Source organism: Prinia subflava, chromosome 9, assembly GCF_021018805.1.
Source record: "Prinia subflava isolate CZ2003 ecotype Zambia chromosome 9, Cam_Psub_1.2, whole genome shotgun sequence".
Classification (NCBI taxonomy): Eukaryota; Metazoa; Chordata; class Aves; order Passeriformes; family Cisticolidae; genus Prinia; species Prinia subflava.
In genome coordinates, this window is record NC_086255.1 from 25,509,838 (window position 1) to 25,533,343 (window position 23,506).

Sequence of the window (23,506 nt, forward strand, 5' to 3'; positions counted from 1 at the left end):
TATGTGTAATTTCTCAGAGTCAGACATTTTAAGGGGGGAAATCGTATTTCGTGTGGGTAGCACATTATCCGAAGACTTTTAAGTGGAAGCTGTTGTAGTGTTCGCTCATTTTCCTCTTGCACAGACCTTGGTTCATGATTCATTTACCTCTCATGTGAAAGTGATTTCCATACCCCTGGCTCTACTGATAGTAAGGAAAAGAAAAAAAACCATGGATGATTTCTATCTTGGTTTGTATTTACTTTTTAGCGATATAAATGCTTTGGACAGCACAGGGACAGAGAGCTGGTGTATCTCAGCCGTGCCTGGGTGTTTCTCTGCCCTCTGAGGTGTGTGTGCACCCGTGGTTGCCCTGCTCTGCAGTCGTGGCTGCACCGGGTCAGTTCTCAGAGCGCACACGGTGCCTGCCCTGCTGCCTCACCCCTTTGCAGAGTTTAACACTTGCTCAGAGTGTGCAGGAAGGTGCAGAGGTGGAGCCAAACGTGTAAAAGGGGAGCTGTTCTTTCCACATCGATGGTTTATGAAAGCTGAATAGCCCAAAGAGGAGGTAAATTTGTGACTTCAGCTCACAGCTTTGCTCTGAGCAAAGTTCTTCTGATTTGAAACAAACCATACAAAAAAAAAAATCTACAAATCTGAGCAGACTAAAATGTTATTTTGTTTTATTTCCATTTTCTAGGCTATCCTACAAAACTAATTTGCTTGCTGACGCATCTAGTTTGTTGTAGTGGAAAAGAATACAGACCTTCCTTTTGCCCTGTTTCTGTTTGTCAAAATAATTTATGCCCTAATAGTAAGGTCTTATAAGGGAAGCGTATTCCTCAATACTGTTAAGGTCTAATTCAGAGTAAGATAAAGTGTCTCAAACCTGGAAGGAAAAAAATCTTTGATGGGAGAATGCTCTCTGAGATTTATTGGGTACTATTAAATTCTTTGAGGCACCTTAAAGTTTGTGGAATGGAGATGAAACAAGAAGAAAGAAAACAAGTGCACTTTGATCATCTGAAGCACAGGTTTTACTGAGGTATCTCACGGGAGACAGCCCAGAGCAGCTCGTTCAGTCTTCTGTGAAGTCTTAAGTTGCACGTTCCTGTAAAGCACTTTGCCTAGATTTAGGTAATGGTTTGTGTTTATTCAGGTTGTAGGATGACCTTTTCCCCTTTTTGCTCCTTTTTTGTCCCATGCTGTTCCGTGTGCGGCAGTAGCGGTGAGCTGGCCCGAGGGCAGGTGTCGCTGCCAGGGCTGCAGGCATCAGCACGAGGCACCATCCTGGTGGATCTGGTTTGCATCTGGTCTGTGCACACAGGCAATTCATTTGTTTGAATGGCTCTGAGAGAGCAGTTGCACTCCGTGAGTTTAATATTTCTATATATGGGGCCCTTTGGCACCATTATCACATGATATTCCTGACAATTAATTGCAGTGCATCCCATATACAAACGAGGGCAAACAGCAGCTTTCATTTTGCTGCTCTGGCTGTGGGTGATTCTGGGTTGTGTGCACATCACACGCTTGTGTTCCAATATGCTGTTCTTTATTGCTGGTGATAGTTGCTAATGATTCTTTTTATCACAGCCCTGTCTGCTTTAAATCTCACGGATGAGTCATATTGTTCATTCCCAACATTAACGACTTCAGACCACCTTTGTTATGGGTATTTATAGTAGTTAATGTTCTAATGTATTCATGGTAGTAAAGGATTTGAACCCTTAAGAGTGTTCAAACAGATAAGCAGTTAAGTAATTTTCCCACTTCCTACATATCTGAAGTCATAAATTCATGGCTTGCATCTAAAATGACACAAGATGCTCAGACTCTGAGGAAAATCATTTCTTGCCATTCATTTTTGCTGATAGTGGGTTGTTTACATTATTAGCTAATGATTTCTAAGCAGAATGTATTTCCATAAGCAAGGCAGGATAGGCATGGCAAAAAGCCACGACTGCATTTGCATGTCTGCATGGTGTGGGACATTGTTTGTTACATTTTCTGTGGGGTCATAGCCACACATTGGTCTGATGCTGTCAGGACGTTGTGCCAACGCCCACGCTCCAGGTTACAGCTCCAGGTAAGAGAGACATTTCCTTAGTGCCTTGATACCTCAGCTCTGTAGCTTTCACATCTCAACAAATAACTCATCTCAATACCTCACTTGGAAAGTCTGGCATTTCTGGCTCTGTGCGCCGCAGAGCTTTGTCCAAGTCACAGCACTTCCCCTTCAGACCTGCCTTGGTATTGCTTAGCTTGAACAAATCATCCAAGATGTCAAGAACGCATTTTAGCTTAGAAGAAAACAGATCTCTTCTGCTCCCATCTTCTGATTGGGGTTTGATGTCATAAATAAGCCGACAATTGCCAGTATATTTCCATCAGGACGGCTCAGGGTGCACCAACCTCCAAGTACTGAGTTGGGCAAAGGTATCTTAAAAGGTAACTTGAGAGAGCACTCCAATTTCAGTACTGAAGTGGTCTGTCCTTCAAGGAGCCTTTTTATGAATCTGAAAACACTATATGGCAAAATATTCACCTCAGGTGTCTGTTTTTACTCAGCTTTAAATAAAATGTTTCCATGGAATCGCAAAATGTCTCCATAGAAATTTTCCAGTTAACAAAAAGAAACGAAAAGAAGTGGTAGTTTCTCTGGCACTTATACATACCTGAACTTTTGTCCCTGTACTGTTTAACACCACATAGAGCATAAATGCAGATCAAGCTGTGCTGTGGATGTGCATGGCTTGCACACTTTGATGGCGAGCAAGTGTGCAGCAGCTTTTCAAAAGAAACCACAACGCTGTAGTTGGGTTATAAAATTATTAGAGGAGCTTAGCATTGGAAAAAGGAGAGATGTGCCTAGGTCAGTTCCCTGCTATACATTTTGCAGGCATGGTAGAGTGGCACAGTAATGGGAGTGTTTTTGTGAGCTGTCATTCTGTATTTCCTCCCTTGAATCCTGAGGTGTTGAACAAAGGCTGTGTTTTCTGGTAAAGCTCACTGCAATAGCCTTCAAGGCATTCAAGTATGTATCCCTGTGAAATAGAAAGGAATAACATAAAAGAGTGATGTTGCTCTTCTTCCTCACCACATAGGGCTGATCTACACAGCTGAGAACAACCTCTTTTAAATCAAACCTTTTAAGCACCCCACATCTGAGGATTGCTTATCTGCAGCTGGATCTGAGGCATAAAGGCTCTTCCATGCCTGGTTTCCTACAGAAAGAACTCAGCAAAATCTGGAAGAGCATTGGAGGTGTTGGTGTTAATCTTGTGATGGTTCAGGAAGGTGGGTTGAGAGACTCCTGACATACAGAAGAACTTCCCTCTAAGACAGTAAATTTGATAAGAAATTGATAAAATTATGATGAAAACTTTATGTTCTTGTATTCTTCTGAGCCGGTTACACGGAACTGCTGGAAATGAGGCTCAGTAATGCAGCCACTGACACCATGTGTGAAAAACCTGCATAGAGTAACTAAGTTCAAGTAATTCTCTTTTTACATCCTAAGTTGTTTAAAATGAAGCAACATAAGAAAGTGTACAGCAAATATAGTTGTTGTTGTCAAAATTGAATTCCTAAAGAAAAGCACTTTCCCAAATCAACAGATAGAAACCAGCATCTTTCTAAAAGGTCTGAGTCCTACATCTCTGAGTCTCTTGAGTTCTTTGCTGCAAAACTCAGTCCACCTATCTAGGCAACAAAGTATGGATATCAATAACTACGACAACTTTCTTGTCATTGGGTATGTACAGCTTTTAAAACCTTCAGTTAATGTTGTAAAATCTTGGTGTAAATACCTGCAGTCTGCTTCTGCCTGTTTGTTTTTTGACTGCAGTAGAACTAAATTACTTGGAACATCAGGGAATAAAGCTGTGGGGGTTTTTTTCACAAAATTATGTACGTTCCTTATCCTGAAGTTGAAGAAAGTAATTAGTTTTAAGAAATTGACAAAAACCTACAAAATTTTCTATGCCTTTAGAGAGCAGTAAACAGGATTGCATCTGAAACATTTTCTTGTAGTAGACAAGTGAAGGACAGCTTAATGATCTGTGGAAGGAATAAAGTAACATTTAGTGTGAAAAATGTTTATTAAATGTCATACGTTCATAAGATGAGGGAGCTATTAGCAATTCATGTAATGTTTCTGTGAGGCTGGTTATATTTTACAGACCCATATTACCAAACACCCATTTGGAAATAATAGTGTGAAAATCCCTATAGTAATTTCTAAGAAACTCATAGGCTTATCCAACCTTAACAGACATTTTGTGTCACTTATTTAACCAGAACAGGATTGTTTCACCACAGAATACTGCAGTCAAGTGAAATCTTTTACACCTTTGACAAGATAAATAATCTAAGTCATGCACATGGTTCCAAAAACTTTACAGATCACATTTTAGAAGTAATGAATGTGCTTTTGGCTTTTGCCAGTAAATATGATCCCACTTCCCTCTCCTATTTAGCTTTACGAGACCTTGTCACAACATACCTGGGAAAGGACCAGTTTTGCCAATGTAGAGGTTGGCATTTCCAAAGGACTCTCATCACTAATCATGCCAATTGCTATTGAAATTCAGTGGAAGTGCTTAATGACTGAGAACACCTAAGCTCAACATAGATAAATGCATTTAAGCCCATTTGCCAGCATTCCTGCAGATACAGGCAGGTCCATCTGCAGAGGCAGCGTGGTGCCACTGTGCAGACCTGGAGCAGGCTTGAGGGGCTGGGGCAGGATTTCAAGCAGGACAAGTCTGGGCTCTGCAGGAACCATTGTGCTAATGAAATGACACAGATGGATAGCAGAATATCTCTCCAAAGCCCAATTCCCTCAGTGGTTCCTCAGTTGTGACAGGGCTGCAATCACCTGCCGTGCATTTGAGAACCGTGGGACAAGTGCAGTGATTGTCGTGTCTGCTGTGGAAGCCCAGGAAAAGAATTCAGCATTGTAGAAGTGGGTCACACAGCTCCATCAGTGGTTTGTTTTTGTGTCCTGAGCAGTCAGAAAACCTGGTATGTGGGGTTGGTCTCTTGGATAGGAATATAAAGTGGGTGTGGTGTGTGGAGCCAGGAAAGGCAGGGGTGGGAAGGAAACTTTACAGGAGATATGGGGCTTTGACATAAAAGAAAAATCACAGTTTTTGCAATTACAGTGCTAACACGGGTTTACTGATCTGTCAAAACTGAGTAATATCAGAGAAACCTTGATTTTTCTGGGAATGTTTATTAGACTCATTGGTTGTAGTAGCTCATGCTGATGTCAATAATCAAGTAACCAGACTGTAATGTGCAATGTCTACTGCAGGCTCGTTGTGCCAGGGGAGGTTGATCTGACAGTGATCACACAAGTTTATAATTTCCAACGTACATTTAGAGCAAACCTCATAAATAACCTTGTCACCATCAGCTATGGGGTCTATCAGGCAGCTTCATTTACATTTGGTGTAGTTACTGCTTTTCATAGAAACAGGATGACATTTTTAGCAAATAAAGTAAGAAGACATCTCCCAGTTGTATGAGTGGAGGCAAAGTGTTTTCTGTGGACATCCTGTTCACTTGCTGGTAAACAGGATGAATTAAAGTCCTTGTATGTGCTGAACACTTGCACTGATTTATGAATGCTAAGAAAATCAGTAAGTCTCCATATAACAGCAGCATTTAATATCTACCTGCTCTCTCATCTCATTGCTGAAAATGATGGTTTATTCAGAGAAAAATAAAATTGCTGCATTTGTCTGACACCTGATGATAAACATTTTGGCCTGAATCTGATAAAACTCTTAAATATATTCTGCAGGTGTTTAATAAGCTTAAAAATATAATATCAGTAGGCTACTCACTGATTTGAAATCAGACATGTTTATTTCTTCTGCTGAATTTATAGCTATAGTAGTAAAAATTAATCAGTACTGATTTACAGTATTGTGACTATCAGTAAAGATTGCTTATGTTGCTTGGTGAGACTAAGTTCTTTCCAATTAATATCCAACATAGTGCCTCAGAGAGAAGTAGCTAAGTTTATTAGCTGCAGAGATAATTTAAGATCTTAAAAATGAATAGAAAAGAGACAAGCCTAATCCTCTGAGTCTGAATGCTGCAGGGAAGGAAAGGAGTTGAAATTTCCAAGTTGTCTTGAACCTGAACATGGGAGCACTGCTATTATTTATTTGCAGAAGCTAGAAACAATCTTTCCACTTTTGCAATGAAAATCACAGCCACAGGCTTTAGTCATTCAGAGGGAAAGAAAATCAATAGTTTATTCCATTATTCAGCACTGTGTGCAATTTATGTAACAAGAGGTTTTGATGGATGTTTTTCAAGTTTTCCTTTGTTATGGAATTGATAGTGGGTGAGGGGATCCTGTCCTTAGGCTGTGTTATAATCTTTCCACAGACACACAAATACTCACAGCAAGCCTAGGGGTTTTTCCCTCCTTTGTATCTTTTTTTCTTTACAAATAAATGGATAAAGCAAATAACATTTACACTTTGTCTTCAATATTTACTTTTGTGCATTGAGAACTTCAGTTTGGTTTAAAGTAAAATTAACTGCATCTATGCAAATTGGGAGTGTAAATGTTGTTTCATTGTTTACACTGAGAATATAGCAGATTGTGATTTTTTTAATAGATTTATGGTCTTCTTTCTTTCTAAGTTGTTACCATTTTTTTAACTGTGATTTATAATTTCATCGAAAACAGACCAAGTATCTTGTAAGAGATGTGTGGATGTATGGTTTTCATTATTATGTCTAGACACAGATGGGGCAAATTACCAAAATATTCTGTGTACTTATTATTACACCAGTTAATGGGTAGTGACCAGCCTATGTGTTGCCAGAGAAATTTTTAATCTGGAAAAATTTTAGTAGTCTTCTTTATCAGAGAGGGTAAAAGGAAAGTCCAGGTATTAGATGATTCAAGATCATTCTCAGAATTTAGTTTAATCCATTTTTAAATGTCTCAGAGAGGGAAGTTTCTGTTTTCAGTGAAGATATTTTGAAAAATCAGTAGTTGAACTATTTTGATTTTATGGCTCTGATTGCCCTGAACAGTCTCAATTAGTTTTCCAACCCTGCCAAACATTTTGAAGAGTACTTCTGTATAAATTAATTACAGAAACAAATTACTAGAATTTTTCTAAAGCAAACAGCAAAATCAAATTTTGTACTATATAATAAGTGAGATTTTTAAAATACATTATTGCTGTTGCTTTTTCTTTTTGATATTAAAAGAAACAACAACGAAACAACCAAACTGTGAGAGCATTGGTCAGGTTGCCCATGAGGAGAGAATTTGGAAGCAGTGAACCCTTCCTACTGAACAGATAAATCCCTTGTCCTATTACTCTGTGTGCTCACGTGCAAAATGAAGCACCAAAAATAATACGCTTCAAAGAAACCCTGTAGTTTCATATATATATTTTTAGATGTATATATTTGTGACTGATTGTGGTTTTCACTTCATTAGATACACAAATAGGCTGATAACCATGTGCTGCCCAACATCATAAAGCACAATGGATACGAGAGCTGCACTTTGTATCTTTAAGTACTGATCTAGCTACTTTATGAATGGAAGGATTTTTATTTCAGACCAAGTTTTATTGGTCTAATACTTAAAAGTTAAACATAGTCCTGTTCCTTCCAGACAGATAATCTGTTCAGAATACTTGAGCTGTCCCAAGGTAGCTCCCAGCATATTATCATGTTGCATTTTTTGTTCAAGACAATAATCTACCAAGGACAATCTAACAACTCTTATGAGTTTATTGGAAGCGATAAATTTCATTTGCAGAGGAAAATACTTTGCTGTTGCTCTGATTTCCTAAAGCTGTCTTCATGCCAAAGTCAGCTTGTCCTTAGAAAAGATTAAAATGTCTGTAGAGGTTTACAATGGGTATTTCATGTCCAAGATTTTTCAGTTAGATTTACATGTTGAGTTTTTATGTCTGTTCATAGTGTTAATATGACTAAGAAAAAAGCTGCAGCAAACCACAATCCAGACAAAAGGCAGTGTGTTGTTTTGAGGAGCACTAATAAATTAATCCATTAGTGACTGCAAATTTATTTTCTCTTGTCCTCATTATCAAGTATTCACAGGTGTGTATGTATTTAGACAGTATAAATTCAAAAGGCTTTAATACTAGCAGCACATTACCACAGTGCAGGGACCATAAGGCACAGTATTTTTCCCACATCGACAAGAAAAGGGAGAAATACTGATAAAATAAAAAAATAAAAGTGAATAATCTTCCTATCTGAGAAATAGATCAGTTTCTAAGAACATAGCAATACCAGCAAGAAAGAAGAAACCACAATAACAAAAGTAAAATACAGTCGCATTATTTGGTTCATGACCCCATCTTGTGGAGCAGCGCCCACGCTTCAGCACATTTATAGCTCTCATATGCATTTTTTTTAACTGAGTCCATTTCCTGATGGTGAATTACTTGGCACTGCACTTGCTGTGCCCAGGGAAGTGCTCTGCAGGCAGTCCATCATTCCTGCACCATGGCTGTACCGCAGTAGAACAGTCCTTTGTCACACCATGGATTGCCAGGGTCAATACTTCACATTTTAGTGTTTGGTTCAGTCTCAGGTCACCACCACAGCTCACACCCCCACCACCCCTGCTGGTTATTTCCTGCGGCCGTGTGTCTCTCAGGTGGTCCTGCTGGAAGAGTTTCTTGCTGTTGTTAAGAGGGGACAAACCCATCTCCAAAGCTGGAGCTTGCAGAGTTCGCTGGGCTGATGCCTGGCCACCAAGGGGTGGCCCAGTGATGGCCACAACCAGTGCCAGCGGGGCTACATCTGCCAGAGCTACCATGTCCTTGTTTTCTGTTCCCATAGCTGCTCACAGAGCTTGTTGAACTACACTTAATGATTGGCAGCTTGGATATTTTATTGTAAAGGTTTATCCCGCTGGACATCGTTTTATCGTAACCTGGGGAAATCAGCTTTGTCAGCAATATGTATTATGCTGGTTGCTGAAGTTGTTTTCCAGGCACCTGAGATATTTAAAATAAATCACCTGACGTGTTTCCACCCTCTCCAGCTGAACATGTTTCCCAGGAAGGCTCCATACATCCTTGATTCTCACTTATGTGTATGCCACTCAAACATGAACTGAAATGCTTTTCATCTTTTTAAAAGAAAGGTGTAATTTGTGTCCACTTTGAGGAAGTGGTTTTTAACCACGTTGGTGAAGTCAAAGGGAGATTTGCAGGCTGCAAGTGGAAAACATGTAGAGAAGGTATATAGCCAAGTTAGGAAAGATTGGTTTTTTCAGCTGTTCTACATAGACTTGAACAGGTTTTACTATATGATCTTCCTCCATGTGTCAATACCCTTAGTTCCTTGGAGACCAGATTATGGAGCTTTGATCTCTGCTATCGTTTTTTAAAGTAAAGAATTTTCAACTGCATTTTGATCTGATTTACAGAAGGATGCAAAGGTGTGAATTGCATGTAGATAACATCTGCAGATTTCATAGGTACAGAAAATTAGGGGGAAAAGCTACAAATCTCTGTAAATATAGTAGGTTTGATGCACTTTTGATATATAGGATCTAATGCTTTTACAAAAATTACATTCTTATAAAAATTTACATTCCTGTCAAATGTACTAGGGATGTTTGTGTATGATATTTGTTCGTGAATGCAAGAATACAGATTAGAAGATGGTTATGTGGAATGCATAATGTATGATTTTGAGTAATGTATTTTCAAAAGGAAAGATTCATTTGTCACTCAACTTGCATAATGTGCCTTCCCTAACACCGTGTTAATAAGGTATTTATACCATATACCATCATCTTGTGTTCTTTGCTTTTGAAGTGCATCTTGTACCTTCTGCATGAAAATAAAATACAAAGTTTAGCAGCTGTTCCATAGGTTTGTATGCTAGGTAAACTGAGCAAGCTGATGCTCAATGCCTTCTCCTGAGTGGATTGAAAGGATGCAAAACATGAAGCATTCCCAGCATTTTCAACAGAAACCCAAATGTTCCATGATCTTGTCACAAGTACCAGAGTTGGCAATAAAACGAAGTGTTTAAATTGACTGTTTGGTTATGTTGGAAAATCTTATCGCTTTTCTGTGTAGCTCTTAGAAGACTAATTTGTCATGTAAAAAAAGGGCCCTGAAATGTTTAGAAGTCCATGTGGTAATTCAGTCAAAGTTCTAAAAGCATTAAATTTTTGCTTCACTTTGACATCTCTTGAAATTACTGCATCCCGTCTGTCTGATGGCCAAGCTGGGAGCTTGGCCTCTCTTTCCTGCCAGCAGGATTTCTGTTGTGCAGCAGAGACAGACAGGAGTCACGTTGGGTGCAAGAGTGGCTGCTGTGCTGTGGTGAGAGCTGCCAAACTCAGTGGAAGCCTTCCATTCATCTCTTCGGGTTTTGGTCCCTGCCAGAGAAGAAGAGAGAAGGAGCCTTGTCTAACTCAGGACGGTGGTTAGCATGTTGAGAGATGAGTTTCAGATGAGTTAGCAGATAAGGATGGGAAAATGAAATGCCTTTAGGTAGCTCGTTTGAACATAAAGTCAAATGTGAAGGCATTCATGTCCTTCCCTGATCCACATCCCTTCGTGTGGCAGCTGGGTGCCCTGAATTCCCACCTGAGGGTGCCTTTGAGGGGCAGGGTTGTGCCTTTGTTTTGGACCTGTACCCACACAGTGGGGCCTGACCCACTGTTCTGCAGAACTGCCATATCAAGGTTAATTTATGTTTTACTCTGTTTCTAACATCTCTGTCTCTTCTCTCTTTCTTCTTTTACATGCTTTCATGAGTATAGCAGACCACTTAGGAATTGAATTCATGGGTAAGTTTTAACTTCTCTTCCTTCCAATTGCTCATATTTATCTTGGTTCCTTAGTCCAAAGAACATGGAGGTTAATGGGAAGACTCCCATGACCTCCACCATTGGGTTTTGGATTGGGTTCCTTTTATACTTACCAATTACATTTGAAATATATGAAGGTTTAATTTTTCTCTTGTCCATTGCTATGGAGCTTAAAACCTACATAATGATATTTTAGTATTTCATTGGCATTTAATGAAACATAACATAAAGGTTATGTGACCATATCATTTCTTGAGGAATAGTATTTTACATGTGATTTTAGGGTAGAGTTACTAACTTCTTTCATGTAAAGGAATGTGAACTCTAAATCAGATTTTTTTCTTTTGTGAAGAATTTGTTGGTAATTACAATATTAAATTTAACTAGGCTTAATAAGAAACATCTTATTCAAGATAATTCAAATCAGAGAAATACTTTTAAAAAAAGAGTCAAAGATCCATCATTCTTTGAAAAAAAGTTAAATTGGTTAGGAAAAATCTAAAAAAGGAGTGAATAATTGCTTCTCACAATTTTGGAAAGGAAAAGATGATGTTCTGTTGGCTCAGCTTCAGCTGTGTGATGTGTCCATAGCCTCAGGCTTAACAGATCATCTCTCAGCTGGTGATCTTCAGACTTGAGGAAGCTGAGATCCATCCTTAACAGAGTCAGTGGTTCTTTGTGTAAGAACAGCTTGAATAAACCTTTAAATATGACTGAAAACACTAGAATAAAAAGCATGCAAATTCCTATTGAAGTCACAGAACAGTTACTTTTAATGTGATCTTTCCCTATGTTAAGTTTTACTTGATTTTTTTAGATCTTAAATGTGAGAGTCGTATAACCTATCAATTTTAAATGCCAATGTGGGGATTCTGTTGACCAGTTAAGTATAAATTGTCAAGAAACCAATATGGTGATGCATATTAACTGCGTGGCAGGCTGCAGTAACAGGAGGATAGCCAGCAGGTTCAGGGATTTTCTCCTACTGACTTTGGATTTGTGCCATACCTAAAGCACTGTTCTCTCTAGAGAACTGGTTCTTGAGGTTCAGAAGTTTTGTGTTTCACTTCACTTTATGTGAGGCTTGAAAAGTGCCAGTGGAATCGATGTCAGTGTCTTCACAGCTGGGAAATGGTTACTGGAAAGGCTCTGCATATATCCTCCTTTTCCTGCTTGACTTAAATTGTGAGCACAGTCTTGAGGCATACAAGTTGAAGGACAAGCATATAGGTAAAAGAGGATAAGGAGTATAAATACATGGGATGCTTTGAGTGAACCTTTCTGTAAGAAGCAGGAAAGCTGAATTATTTTAATTTTATTTTGAGACTTCCAGTTTCTTCTCTTTTTTAAAGACATCCCTTTAAGGCAAGAACTAAAGCCAATCCCTGAAATCTTGGCTCAAAGTAGTCATCTCATATGAGTAGCTCTCAGATTTTTTTTTTAATATTGGAACAGATCCTGATGGCATAAAAATTAATGAAATCTTGTGTCTCAAGCCTGAAAATATTATGACAGCAGCCTAAAATGAGGCTTGAAGTTGTTTCCTGTGGGCTAGAAAAAAGCAAGTTCTGAAATTGTATGCAAAAGTGAAATGCTTGTGCTTCTTAAATCCTCCTCTAGTCTTCATGAAGATTTACTTAGGAAATGTAAGCATGCATGGAATCATTGCTGTACATGTAGCAAAGCAGAAATCCCCACCCCGTGCACAGAGAGTTCAGGTGACAATACGCTCATCAAATTAAGGACACTTCTGTAAAGCCTCTACAATGAGTTTACTTCCGTACTATAGAAAATAATAGCAATCATTGCAAGGAATGTTTTCTAGCTTGAAAAAACAGTGTAGAGACAGTGCTGAACTTAGCTTTGTTTGTACATAATCCAGAGCATGCTCTTTCTGATGTTTTCATTGCGTTTGTGGGCTCAGTTGCCTTAGAAATTCCATTTTCATCATCATCTTCCAGAAATTTTGTTTGAAAACTGTGTAAGCCATGTAACTTGGATTGCCAGGGCCAGCCAAATTCCTTCCACGGTAGACAAAGCTGAAACCTCATGTCAGAGGGATCATCTGTCTGTCAGACGGATGAAATGGGACTGAAATTACACCTGCTTGTGTGTGCATTTGCCAAGGAGGGTAGATAAGTTTAGTCATTGCCTTTTTTTTTTTTTTTTTTTTTTTTGCTAGACTCGCAGGGATCAGTGACATGTATATACATAGCCAGTCCTTTTATTGCCCTGTTAGGGAGCTGTGGTCCATAAATTTGTGTTTCCTGTTGTGAACCAGTTGGTTCTGTTCTCTCCCAAAGCTCCTGTGGCAGCTCATTGCAGGGCTCAGTAGAGGCAGTGTCTGTTGCTTTTCCATTTCCCTGCTGGACCCTTCTCTCACAAGCTTTAGTTTGGGAACAAGAATTAAGCATTCAGTTTATGTACCACTCTGAATTTTGTGTTAACCTCACTCATGGTCTCACACCCCCTTTCCTATCTGGATGTTGTCAGGTTTGTGTTCCGTACAATATTCAATATTGTGCATTCCCAAACTTGAACACCTGCTTCTTCAGTAATGCTGCTGATATTGATTTGCACTGTCTGTTTCTTTGTATGGATAGCAGAGACAAAGGCAGGCATATAGATGTGGCACATCTGTTTTAAAATGTTTCAAATGTAGCAATTAATGCATGGTTCTGATGTATTTATGTGCAGCACCTCTCGAATTAAATGAAAGCCAAGTACGTGGTCAAGGGATACTGTGTCCTTAAAATCATGGATTGAAGCATTGTCATCAGTGGTCCAGCTTTATGAACCTTCTGGTGATAAGGAGATGGTTTATACTTTCTAGTACATCAAGTAACAAAAAAGAAAAATCATGTGTCTGATTGTCACTTGATTCAATATCCATCCCTGATGCAATCTCCTGGACAGGCTTTGGGCAAGGTCTTTTAATCTGTCTGTGCTTCAGATTCTTATTTGCAGAATTTTTTTTTCAGGCTTTCTGAATTTAGATTCCTCAGCTCTCTGGGGGATATCTTTCAGTACCACAGAAATGATTTCTTCCTTGCAAAGGAGGTGCAGACTTGGCTGTGTCCTCTCCTCTGCTCTCCTCATACAGGAGCAGAGCGGTGTGAGGAGAGCACTGCAGCTCACCTGGTCTGCTTTGGTGCTCAATGTTTCAGCGATGAGAATACATGCAATTTTATTCACATTCCCAGCACAAAAGCGAGGAAATGTTGTCACCATGTTCCTACAAACTGGAAACACACGAGATCTATTAACATCTTAATTTGGTGTCAGAAGGGAGCAGGCTGGTGGTTGGTAATGCATATGCGAGCAAGAGAGATTGTTAAAAAACCCAAACCATCAAAAGAAGCAGCTTTTATACAATGAAACAACTAAGTGATGTATCATTAGCATTATAGAGCATGGGCATACAAGTGTCTCCAGCTTATAATCATTTTTTTACCCAAGTGGTTAACTGCACTTCAGGGCTGCATGGTTTACTTTTCTGGTGGAAATTTTGTTGATGAGGGCAAATATCTGTGACAGCAAACATGGAGCACTTTGGAGCAACAGGTAGCAGCTGAAAGCTGTTGTGGAGACTGGCCTGGTGCATGTTCTCCCAGCTGCAGGGTGAAATCATTACCTGAGAGTCATCTGTGGATGTTCTGAGCTGCAGACCAGTGCCCGAGACAAGGAGTTGCCTTTTTAACTCATTTCTTACACTGAGGATGAGTAGAGTTAAGGTGTGCATGAAACACAAAGGTGAGTATTGGAATAACCTGCTAGAACACATGAACAAACACAACTGTTTCAGCAACTCGCCTGCACCACCCACTCTTATGATCCAGAATGATGATCTTTTATGCTCTAACAGTAATTTATGGTGGTTACAGTGGAAAATAAAATGCTCCAATAAAGTGCAACAGCCAAGTCACTGTACTTTTGATGGAGATACAGACCTAACATGAAGCAGTCTTCATCCTTGGGCTGCTCACCAGGTAAACCAGTATCAATGGTAAAGAATGTTGATGTGATAATCTCAATCTCCCTATGCATGAATTACAGAAAACCAATGTAGTGGTTGTTACGTGTAGTCACTGCTTTTAATTTCTTTATTCTTAAAGCTTAAACAGAAAATTAGTATTTTTCTTAGAACTACTCATCTTTTCTGGAAAAATCAGGAGCTTCACTGAAGTCAATGGAGCATGAATGGTATATAATACCTTGTAAGGGCTGAATCATTAAATAGCATTTAATTGAGCAGAGCAATAAAGTAACTCAAGAATGGGTTCCTATTAAACATTATATATCTCCTTGCAATGACTACAATGAGAAATGTATTCAGTTTCTGTAGTCTGAGCAGCTGTTAATGCTGGAGAAGATGTTGCATGCTCTATTTTCATTGTGTCTATTCTCACTGTCCCCTCATTGTGCTAAGGTGATGTATGCCTAAGATGTCAGGAATACCTGGTCCAGTTAACCAGATTGACTCTGTGACCTTATGTCATGCACTGTGACTGATGCATTTTGATTTTTACAAACTGCAGAAGTTGTTTTTGCTGATGGGCAGGATAAGTAATAGTGCGACAACTTAGTATTTCTCCCGTATGCCAGAAATAAAAAGGCAAAGTTCATTAGTCCTTGCACAGCTCAAGGAAACCTGGGAACCTGGACTCTTTCCTCTGAAACTCAATGTTTTACAGCAGCAACCAGAAAATGATAATAAATAACCAGTGTGTGCATGGATGGTTCTTGCCTTAGTTACCATTTAGAAGCTCTTATCTGTCATAAAACTCTGTAATGCTCCAGTCCTTGCTGGAAGAGAGGATGAATGTTCAATTACATGAGCAAAACCATATGTGTTCTAAAGGGTATATGTTTAAAAAATAAAATGAAATTCAGTTTTTCCTGTATTGCTTTTTAATATAAAGCAGGTAGATCTTTTTCTGATAATATGGCACACTGTCTTTATGCTCCTGTTTGCACAAAATCTCATTGGAGATTCTGATCACAATCATTCCCCACAACTATGAAACCATGTCTTTCTAATAATTATGTTGTTATTAATCAATAAGCATTTCAAATATTTCCTCTGTACTCTGTTGGTAACTTTCTGAAGAACTAAGAAGGGCTGTTCTGGTCAACATTGATACTTTGAATGTTTACTACTGTCGTCATCGCTCCTTGAATCCCTTTGTTCCTCATCCTGCCGCAAATTTTCATCACCTCCTTCTGTTTTTTATCTTTTCAAACTCAGTAAAGACTTTGCTCTTGGGTCCTCTTCCAAATTCACTAAAGGCTTGGCCCTTGGGACCTCATCTTTCAGTTTGCCTTATGAAATGCCTGTCCTCTCTAAGTGTGCTGCAAAATAACAATAGCATCCTGAGGCAAGAAGTGGATTTAGATCCTCAGCACTTTCCATGGGATTCACTTAGCTGGGAAGAAGAGTCATTTATCATCTCTAGAGAAAAGAGACATGAGCAGCAGAGGAGGGAGTTTTACAGAAGCAGCTGATGCCTGAGTGCTGTGAGAGCAGCGGACGGAGCAGCGGCTCCTCGGGGGCTGTGGGAAGCTCTGCCTGTGGTTGTATCTGTTTAGGAAAACAAATCTCCCACATGGAAGGCAGCATGCATCTGGTGCATCAGTTGCAGGCTGCCTCACATCTTGGCCCAGTTTAGGGCATATGGTTCTAGATTAGTTGAGAGGGAAAGATTTTTACCTAGATGTTTTGTAACCTATCTACATCTTGGTTCAGTGCTACCATCGTTGCTTTTCTTGGTATGTCCTTTTTCCAATTTATCTGCACTTTCTGTATTGGCAGTGAACTGGGTCGGATTAACTTGCATTATTTTTAAGAGGTTTACTGTGTGGTTAACTTATGTGTGTCCTTAATTGCCTTATTGTGCTTTATCAAAATATTAAATGCTTTGAAATATATAAAAATTTAAATATATATATTTTAAAAATATAAGTTCTTTATCAAAATCGTAATTCCATGAACTGGGTGGCTAAAATAATTTTAATATATATAACTCACTCTGGTGACTTTCCCCAGTATTTGGTTTCTGCTGTTCTCTCTAACTGAAGTCCCAATCATTTGTGATGAAACTTAGGGAAATTTCAAAGACAAAAACTGATAGTGAGCTGTAGTGACAAGTTCAGAAAGTCAGAGTTGGTCTGGGTTTCTCTGTTTGCTGGGGTCTGGGTTGGGAGGAGGAGAAAGTTGCATTAGGTGGGGTCTGTATCAGTGTGTGAGAGGGGTTGTGCATCATCCCTAGTGACACATGAGGGCTGTTGTTCTGTCACTCCCAAGGTGAATGTGGGCTGAGTTCCACGGTGTGCTGATGGGGGCACTAATAAGGTCCAAGTGTTATCTGTGGGTCAGAAAAGAATTTGTGAAACCTCAAAAATGGGTGTTGTGCTTGAGCCTCCAGGTAAGTTTCTGTGTACCTCCTAGTGCCAGGTACGAGCTTCTTCATCGTGCCAGCTTCAAAAACATTGGAACCTCAGGGAGAAAGGGGCATGTGCTTCCAGGCTGGATTTCAGCTGGGACACAGCGTCTCATCTGCTCACAGAGTGGCTCTGCTGTGTCCTGTGGGGACACAGCATCTCATCTGCTCACAGAGGGGCTCTGCTGTGACCTGTGGGGACACAGCTTCTCATCTGCTCACAGAGGGGCTCTGCTGTGTCCTGTCTCTGCGTACACACGTGGTGTGTACATTCTGGTTTGGGATTAGGTGTGTGCCCTCAGTTCCTGTACAGCTGGTGTGCCTCAGAGTTAAACACTTTTTATCATGAAATACAGGTAATTGGATGGCTTCAACACTGAGCAGACAGCTGTGTATTTAAATGTGACCTTATACCCAGTCAGTCTCATAACCTGCATTTTGAATATGGTATTTAGGTAAATGCTGCGCTGAGCCTGAGGAATTGTTAAAACTGACACCACAAGGGCATGCTAATGCAATTAGATGACTTGCAGTGTTGAGACTTGGCCTTTGTTTGGGCTCAGTTGCAGTTTAACCAGATGCAAAAATATGTAGACAGTAACTTGTACACTGCTGAAACAAGGCTAGCAGGGCAAAGGTGAGATCCACGTGTCAGAGGTGGTGCTACAGACAGCTGCCACAGGATCTGCCAGTGACACCTCATATTTCCAGCTGAGAGAGGACTGGGAGGAGGCTTCAAAGCAGTGAGTACCGTCTGGACATGTCTGTGAGAACTTGCGATCTGTTGTTTGGGGTGGGGGGGATGTTATTACTGGAAGGTTGTTCACTGTCTGTGTGTTGAGGTTATCTTGACCCAGGAGGAGAGGCTCCAAACGCCTGATCTGTACCATGCTCATGCTGCCACGGCGAATCTGCTGCTTTGCCCTTTTGCTGCTTGGAGGTGCTACGTAGATGTCAAGTCTCATTCAGCAAATGATGCAAGGATTTGGAAAGCAGAATGTAAGTATCTCACTAAATGTTCCATGGCAGAGGTGCGCTTGTAATGTATACTGGGGTTGTATAGAAAAATCAATGGTTTTGACAGTGAACTAAATCTTTCTCTCTCCTTCTGTGTCCTGCCTAGAATGAGTAGAGACGGTGTCCTGCCAGTAATTGCTGGAAGCAGAGAAGGGTAAGCAGTGTGGAAAAATTGGCAGTGTGCTGTGTAGAGCACTAAGTTATTGTTTCATGCACTGCTTTTTCTCTTCTTTTGCAGGAGCTGTAGGATATTGGCGTGTGGAGAAGCACAGAGATATTCCCACTCTGGCTGACAGTTTCTAATAAAGATATTTTTATTGTAATTGAAAATTATCTCATGATTCCATTTCCTGTTCCAATCAGCATTGTTTTAGCCTCATTTCAAGCGTGATTCTGCTGAAAAACACTCTGTCCAATGGCCAGGGGTATCTATTGGTATTGCTTCAGACTTGGCAGCCAACAATTATCTGGGACACAAGCGTGAGCAGCACAAAAGAGGGAAAATCAAATCCTGTGTATGAGTGTGCTGGTGGTGTTCTTTGTATGCTCAGTTCTTAACAACAATGGAAATGATCTGAGAGTGGATTGTAAACCGTCACATTCTGACAACAAATGAACTTTTTTGTTTACCACCGCTGACTTTTCTTATTTGAATGGTTGAATAAATCATCATGAGGTATTTCCATTCTGTATGGATCCAGATCCTTTAGGATCATGTTCATGTAATTTACTCACTGCATTGATATCTATTGCATCAGTCGTCCTGTAATTATCATATGAATTAATATGATCTCTTTATTATTTTTGTGCTAAGTTAATTATGTACTACTCCATGCCTACTTTAGCAAGTGAACTCTGTTGTAATATAGTATTACTCTATGGTTATTTTTTTTTACATCTCTTGCTAAGTTTGCATTTCACATTCAAATAGAAAGTAAAAAAGGAAATATAAAAAATAACCTGGTACTGAAGGAGCATAAAATGGGAGAGTATATTAGTTCCAGCAGAATTAACTAAAACAATTTTGGGTCTTCACTGTTTGATAGTGAAATACAAAGTAACAGAGAAGAGCCAGACAAAATTAATTAGAGCAAACAGTTTATAGAGGAGATGAAAGTTAGAGAAAAAGCAGTTTATTTGCCATTAAAAGCACTAATACTTTTTTTAGTAGCTTCCCATACCTTGCTGGTAATTGCTAAGTGTGCAGGTTGTTTCCTCATTGAAATGATGACCTTATTCATCCAAAGTTCAAGGTTTTTAGTAGGGCAAGGAGCCCGGAGTGAAGGCAGCTGCCTCATTTCCATAGGGCAGTGCTGGTGGCTGCCTAAGCCTGGCCTCCCTCGAGCACTCCCAGCTCTTGCCAGTCCTCTGTGCCACGAGAGAAACTTCTTCAGTGCTGTAAAGACTTGGGTGTGTCAGTGCAAGCCAAGAGTATTTAAAACTGATGCCTACAAAGCCATTGGGTGTTTTCAGAGTGTTGGCTGACTGTGTATGTTGAGACTTGCAGTGTTGGACTTAACAAGAGTTTCTTTTGTGTTGCACATGGAAGTCAGTGGATATTTTGGTATCATGTCTACTATTTCTAATATAATGTACAGAACCTGAAATCAGGATCCAGTGTGTGACTTGACTGACATAAGAAATGAGTCTGTTCTTTACCCAATTGGTTCCAAATTACCTAAATCTAAAAAGCTAGATCTATCTCTCAACAGTAGTAACACAATTGAGTTTGTACAAGTAATTTGGTGCAGTTATGCAAAGTTACGAGTATCTTTGTTTCCTCTCATGACTTCCATTCTTTTTCTCCCTGCCTTTTCTCTTTTGTACCTTCCTGAGTGTTTTTTTTTTTAATGTACCCCTGTGGACTTCCTTTTTGTGTTAGTTTCATAAATCTACTGATCAATGAACTTATTCTGTTTAAGTGTGTTGCTGTTTACAGCACTGACTACAAATCAGTTGCATCACAAACTGCTCTATTTAGCTTTAATGGAGAGTACAGCAGGCACACACTGGAGTTTTACTTGTTTATTATCATTATGCCCTCTCCTGTACCCAGAAGTAATGCAGCATTTGAGAAATGGAAATCACAATATACACCAACTTTACCAGCTCATAAAATATGAATGCTCAGAAAATGAATACAGCAGTGTTAAATACAGTTAATCAGCTTTAGAAAAACAAAAATATGTATTTATCATTATAATAGGTACATGCATGGCATATTAATGAAAAATACCAGATACTTCATTTTCTGCGTCTATTCTACACTGTGCTCATTACTCTCATTCAAATAATTTAAATTGTCTTTCAAGATAAGGACAATTTGCTGCTGATGGGAAAAGTTTGGATGTCTTCTGTGCCATATTTTTCTTTGAGGCCGTGAAGTAGGGTCTGTGCTCTGAATACAAAGCCAGCTGGGCTGCAGATTTTGTACATTACAGTGGACTGAAAGAGCAGACCTTTAAAATTGTTGAGCTGTAAATAGGTTCACATAGTGCATTGTTGGGAAATGTATCATAAAAATATGACTTTATTAAACTCAAATTAACAACCCACCTCAGTGAAAGTGACTTCTGCTGAATTTTGCTACATGAAGGTGTTTTTGTGCTTCTGTACTTTAGGTAATGTGCTTAAGTCAAAACCAAAAAAGTGGCCTCAGTTGAGTGTTTGTTTAATGAATGATGAAGAGAAAATTACAAAAATAAATGACTGATATATTTCAGTCAGTTTTTCTTGTGAATCTGTCTAGTATGTTTTAAAAATGTCTTTTTCCTGGTGGAGTCTCTTTTCAAGGTAAGGTGGTACCAGAGCATCTCTTCCTTTCATTAGTAGTGAATCCTGTATTGAAATAAGATGGCTGACCATTGGTGGGAAAAGGTGAGTGAATCCTATAGAAATCCTATAGAACAAGTCAAGTCACAAAATTTATTCCCCAGAGTTACTTCAGTGAACTGGAGAAAAAAAGTAGATGTAATTGTCCTAAATTATACTGGTTTTTTGAAGGTAAATAGCTATTTATGCGTTCTTTGCAAAAAATCACTTAATTTTAGCACATGTTCTAGTCAAGCTTTTGTTCCAAAAAAACTATGAAAAATATTCATTTAAACATCAGGGAAAATGTGGAAATTCTATTATTTATTTTTTGCTGAATACAAGTGGTGATTTGTGAGAACCACGCTGGATGGCCAATATCTTACTTGTGACTATGGGATCCAAGGTTCTTACTTGACTCTGATGCAGTTGATGTGGATAGAGGACAGCTGAAAGACAATTCACATGTATGTCTTGGCACTGATGCTGCTTTATCCAGCTTTTATGTCAGGAGGTGTTTTGTTCAAAGAGTGAGTTATGTAATGACATTGGCTTGTTTTTTCAAGTGATTTGTAATTTTTTTCTATACCTCTTAAGACGTGTTAGTATCCATGTTTCAGCTATTTTGGTGGTTTCATTGCCTCAACATCTTTGTGGATTTGGTTTAGCATCTGTAGGCCATGGTTCAGGTTGGTAATCACCCCATTCAGGCTGCTCAGCCATGTCCAGTCAAGCAGTCCTTGTGCAAAGAAAATTCAGAATTGCCTGTAAGTTTGCAGGTATAACTCTTACTGTGGCAAATGCCTTGTGAATTCAGAATTGAAATGTGTTCCAGACACCTTACTGGATGTCCCTGGTTCTGGTGGTGCTAGTTTAGCAAAAATGGCACATAGTCAGTTCCCCTTTGGGAATGGTGATGAACATGGGGGGAAAACTGTTCACTTTTTAAGAAGCCCAATCTCTGCCTCCCCAATCCCCAAAATATGCTCCATTTCCCTAAATCTTCCTCCAATTTAAATTTGTAGAGTTTCTTCTCTTAATAAAGTATGCTAATAAAAATTCATGATAATAGCAGTATATGTTTCACTTGTCAGGGAATTACCTTCCCATAATATCCCCCATGATGTGACATTACTTTTTCTCCCATTCTATACTCCTCATTTTATGGTGCCAAGGTGTGTACCATAATTCATTTTATTTACACTTTTGTCATCTTTATTGCTTACTCAATCACTTTGACACCTTCATCTTACCCTTTTTTTTTTGCTCTCGGTGTTCTAAAATCTGTGGATGCTCGTGTTGGTGGCACAGCTGTGTGGATAAACCTGCTTGCAAAGTCTTCTGCTTCAGAGGAGTCTGTCTCCCTCTGGCATTACTCATGCCACTGTTCTTGAGAGCAGCTTTGGAGCTCTTTACTTCCTCTGGGTGTTCTCCTTTCCTCTTCCATCCTTGGTCACAGCTCTGCAGCCATCTCTCACTCCCTGCTTATTCTGGTATCTTCTGGTAACTTCTGGTTTCAATGTTACCTTTTTTCCCTTAAAAAAGTCTGTAATGTTAAATTTTCTGAGTTATTCATAAGGCCATATATGAACACCTGCATCTATTATTCAGAACTCCTTACTTCTTTTATGCTAGAGCCTAGAACCTCTTTTATAATTCAGTAATAAATTGGAACCTTCAGTTTGTTCAGAGGGGGGTTTTTGCCTACTCACATTTCTCTCCCAACTGTCTTATACTTAATTGTGCAGAGCCCTGCAGTGCAAGGAGCTACAGACTTGTTGGAATAAATTACAGTATCCCTTTCCCTCTTTGCTATCTCTGTCTTCATGCACTGGCCTCCCTGTGCAATATATTTGAAGTGGTTCTTTGTGTAGAATAGATTCTTTGCTAGCATACAAATCTTTTTACTCCAATCCTTTTCGCCAATCCTTTATCTGAGAGTATTACTGGATAGTTATTGCCTTTTTACCTTTAAGGAGGTGCTAATTCAATTTTTAAAAGTTTTATTTTGATTTATGCCACTTATTATGCTCCCACATGTACTTTTTTATGTATGTTCCCTGTTGTCTGAAACTTCTGTCCTCTAGAGCAGTAGTTGGTGTGCCTGTGAGTTTCCTACTCACTAAAAAGTATTTGTAAAATGGATGTTCCAGAACCCCTGCACGATTCAGGGTGGAGCCTGAAGGTCTCTAGCCTGAGGCTCAAAGCAGGGTCCACTGAGGTGCCACCAGGCTGCTCAGGACTTTATCCAGATTGATCTTAAAAACCTGGGACAGCACAGCTCCCCCAGGCAACCTGTTCCAATGCTTGACTGTTGTAGTGGTAAAAGATTTTCCTTCTATCTAGATAAAATGGCTCAATTGGTTATTTTTTTCTAGAAATGCTCTGGAATAATGTATTT

At 39.4% G+C, this 23,506-nt stretch overlaps 1 protein-coding gene and 1 long non-coding RNA gene across 5 annotated transcripts in view; both read left to right on the top strand.

Moving 5' to 3' along the window:
* Positions 1–23,506, top strand: part of NRG3 (neuregulin 3) — a 490,307-nt gene that overhangs the window by 413,444 nt on the left and 53,357 nt on the right. For 3 of the 4 annotated variants that reach the window (XR_010081338.1, XM_063405996.1, XM_063405994.1), the window contains one exon: positions 10,790–10,816. The exons of the other annotated variant lie outside the window; for it this stretch is intronic. Coding sequence is in view for 2 of the 3 variants with exons in the window: in XM_063405996.1 (XP_063262066.1) it covers positions 10,790–10,816 (27 nt within the window). In the remaining variant the exon portion in view is untranslated. The remainder of the gene's footprint in view (positions 1–10,789; positions 10,817–23,506) is intronic. 4 annotated transcript variants of the gene reach the window in all.
* Positions 16,921–18,733, top strand: LOC134554895 (uncharacterized). The gene is made up of 3 exons (XR_010081337.1): positions 16,921–18,276; positions 18,401–18,448; positions 18,533–18,733. It is a non-coding gene; the product is annotated as an uncharacterized LOC134554895 (long non-coding RNA).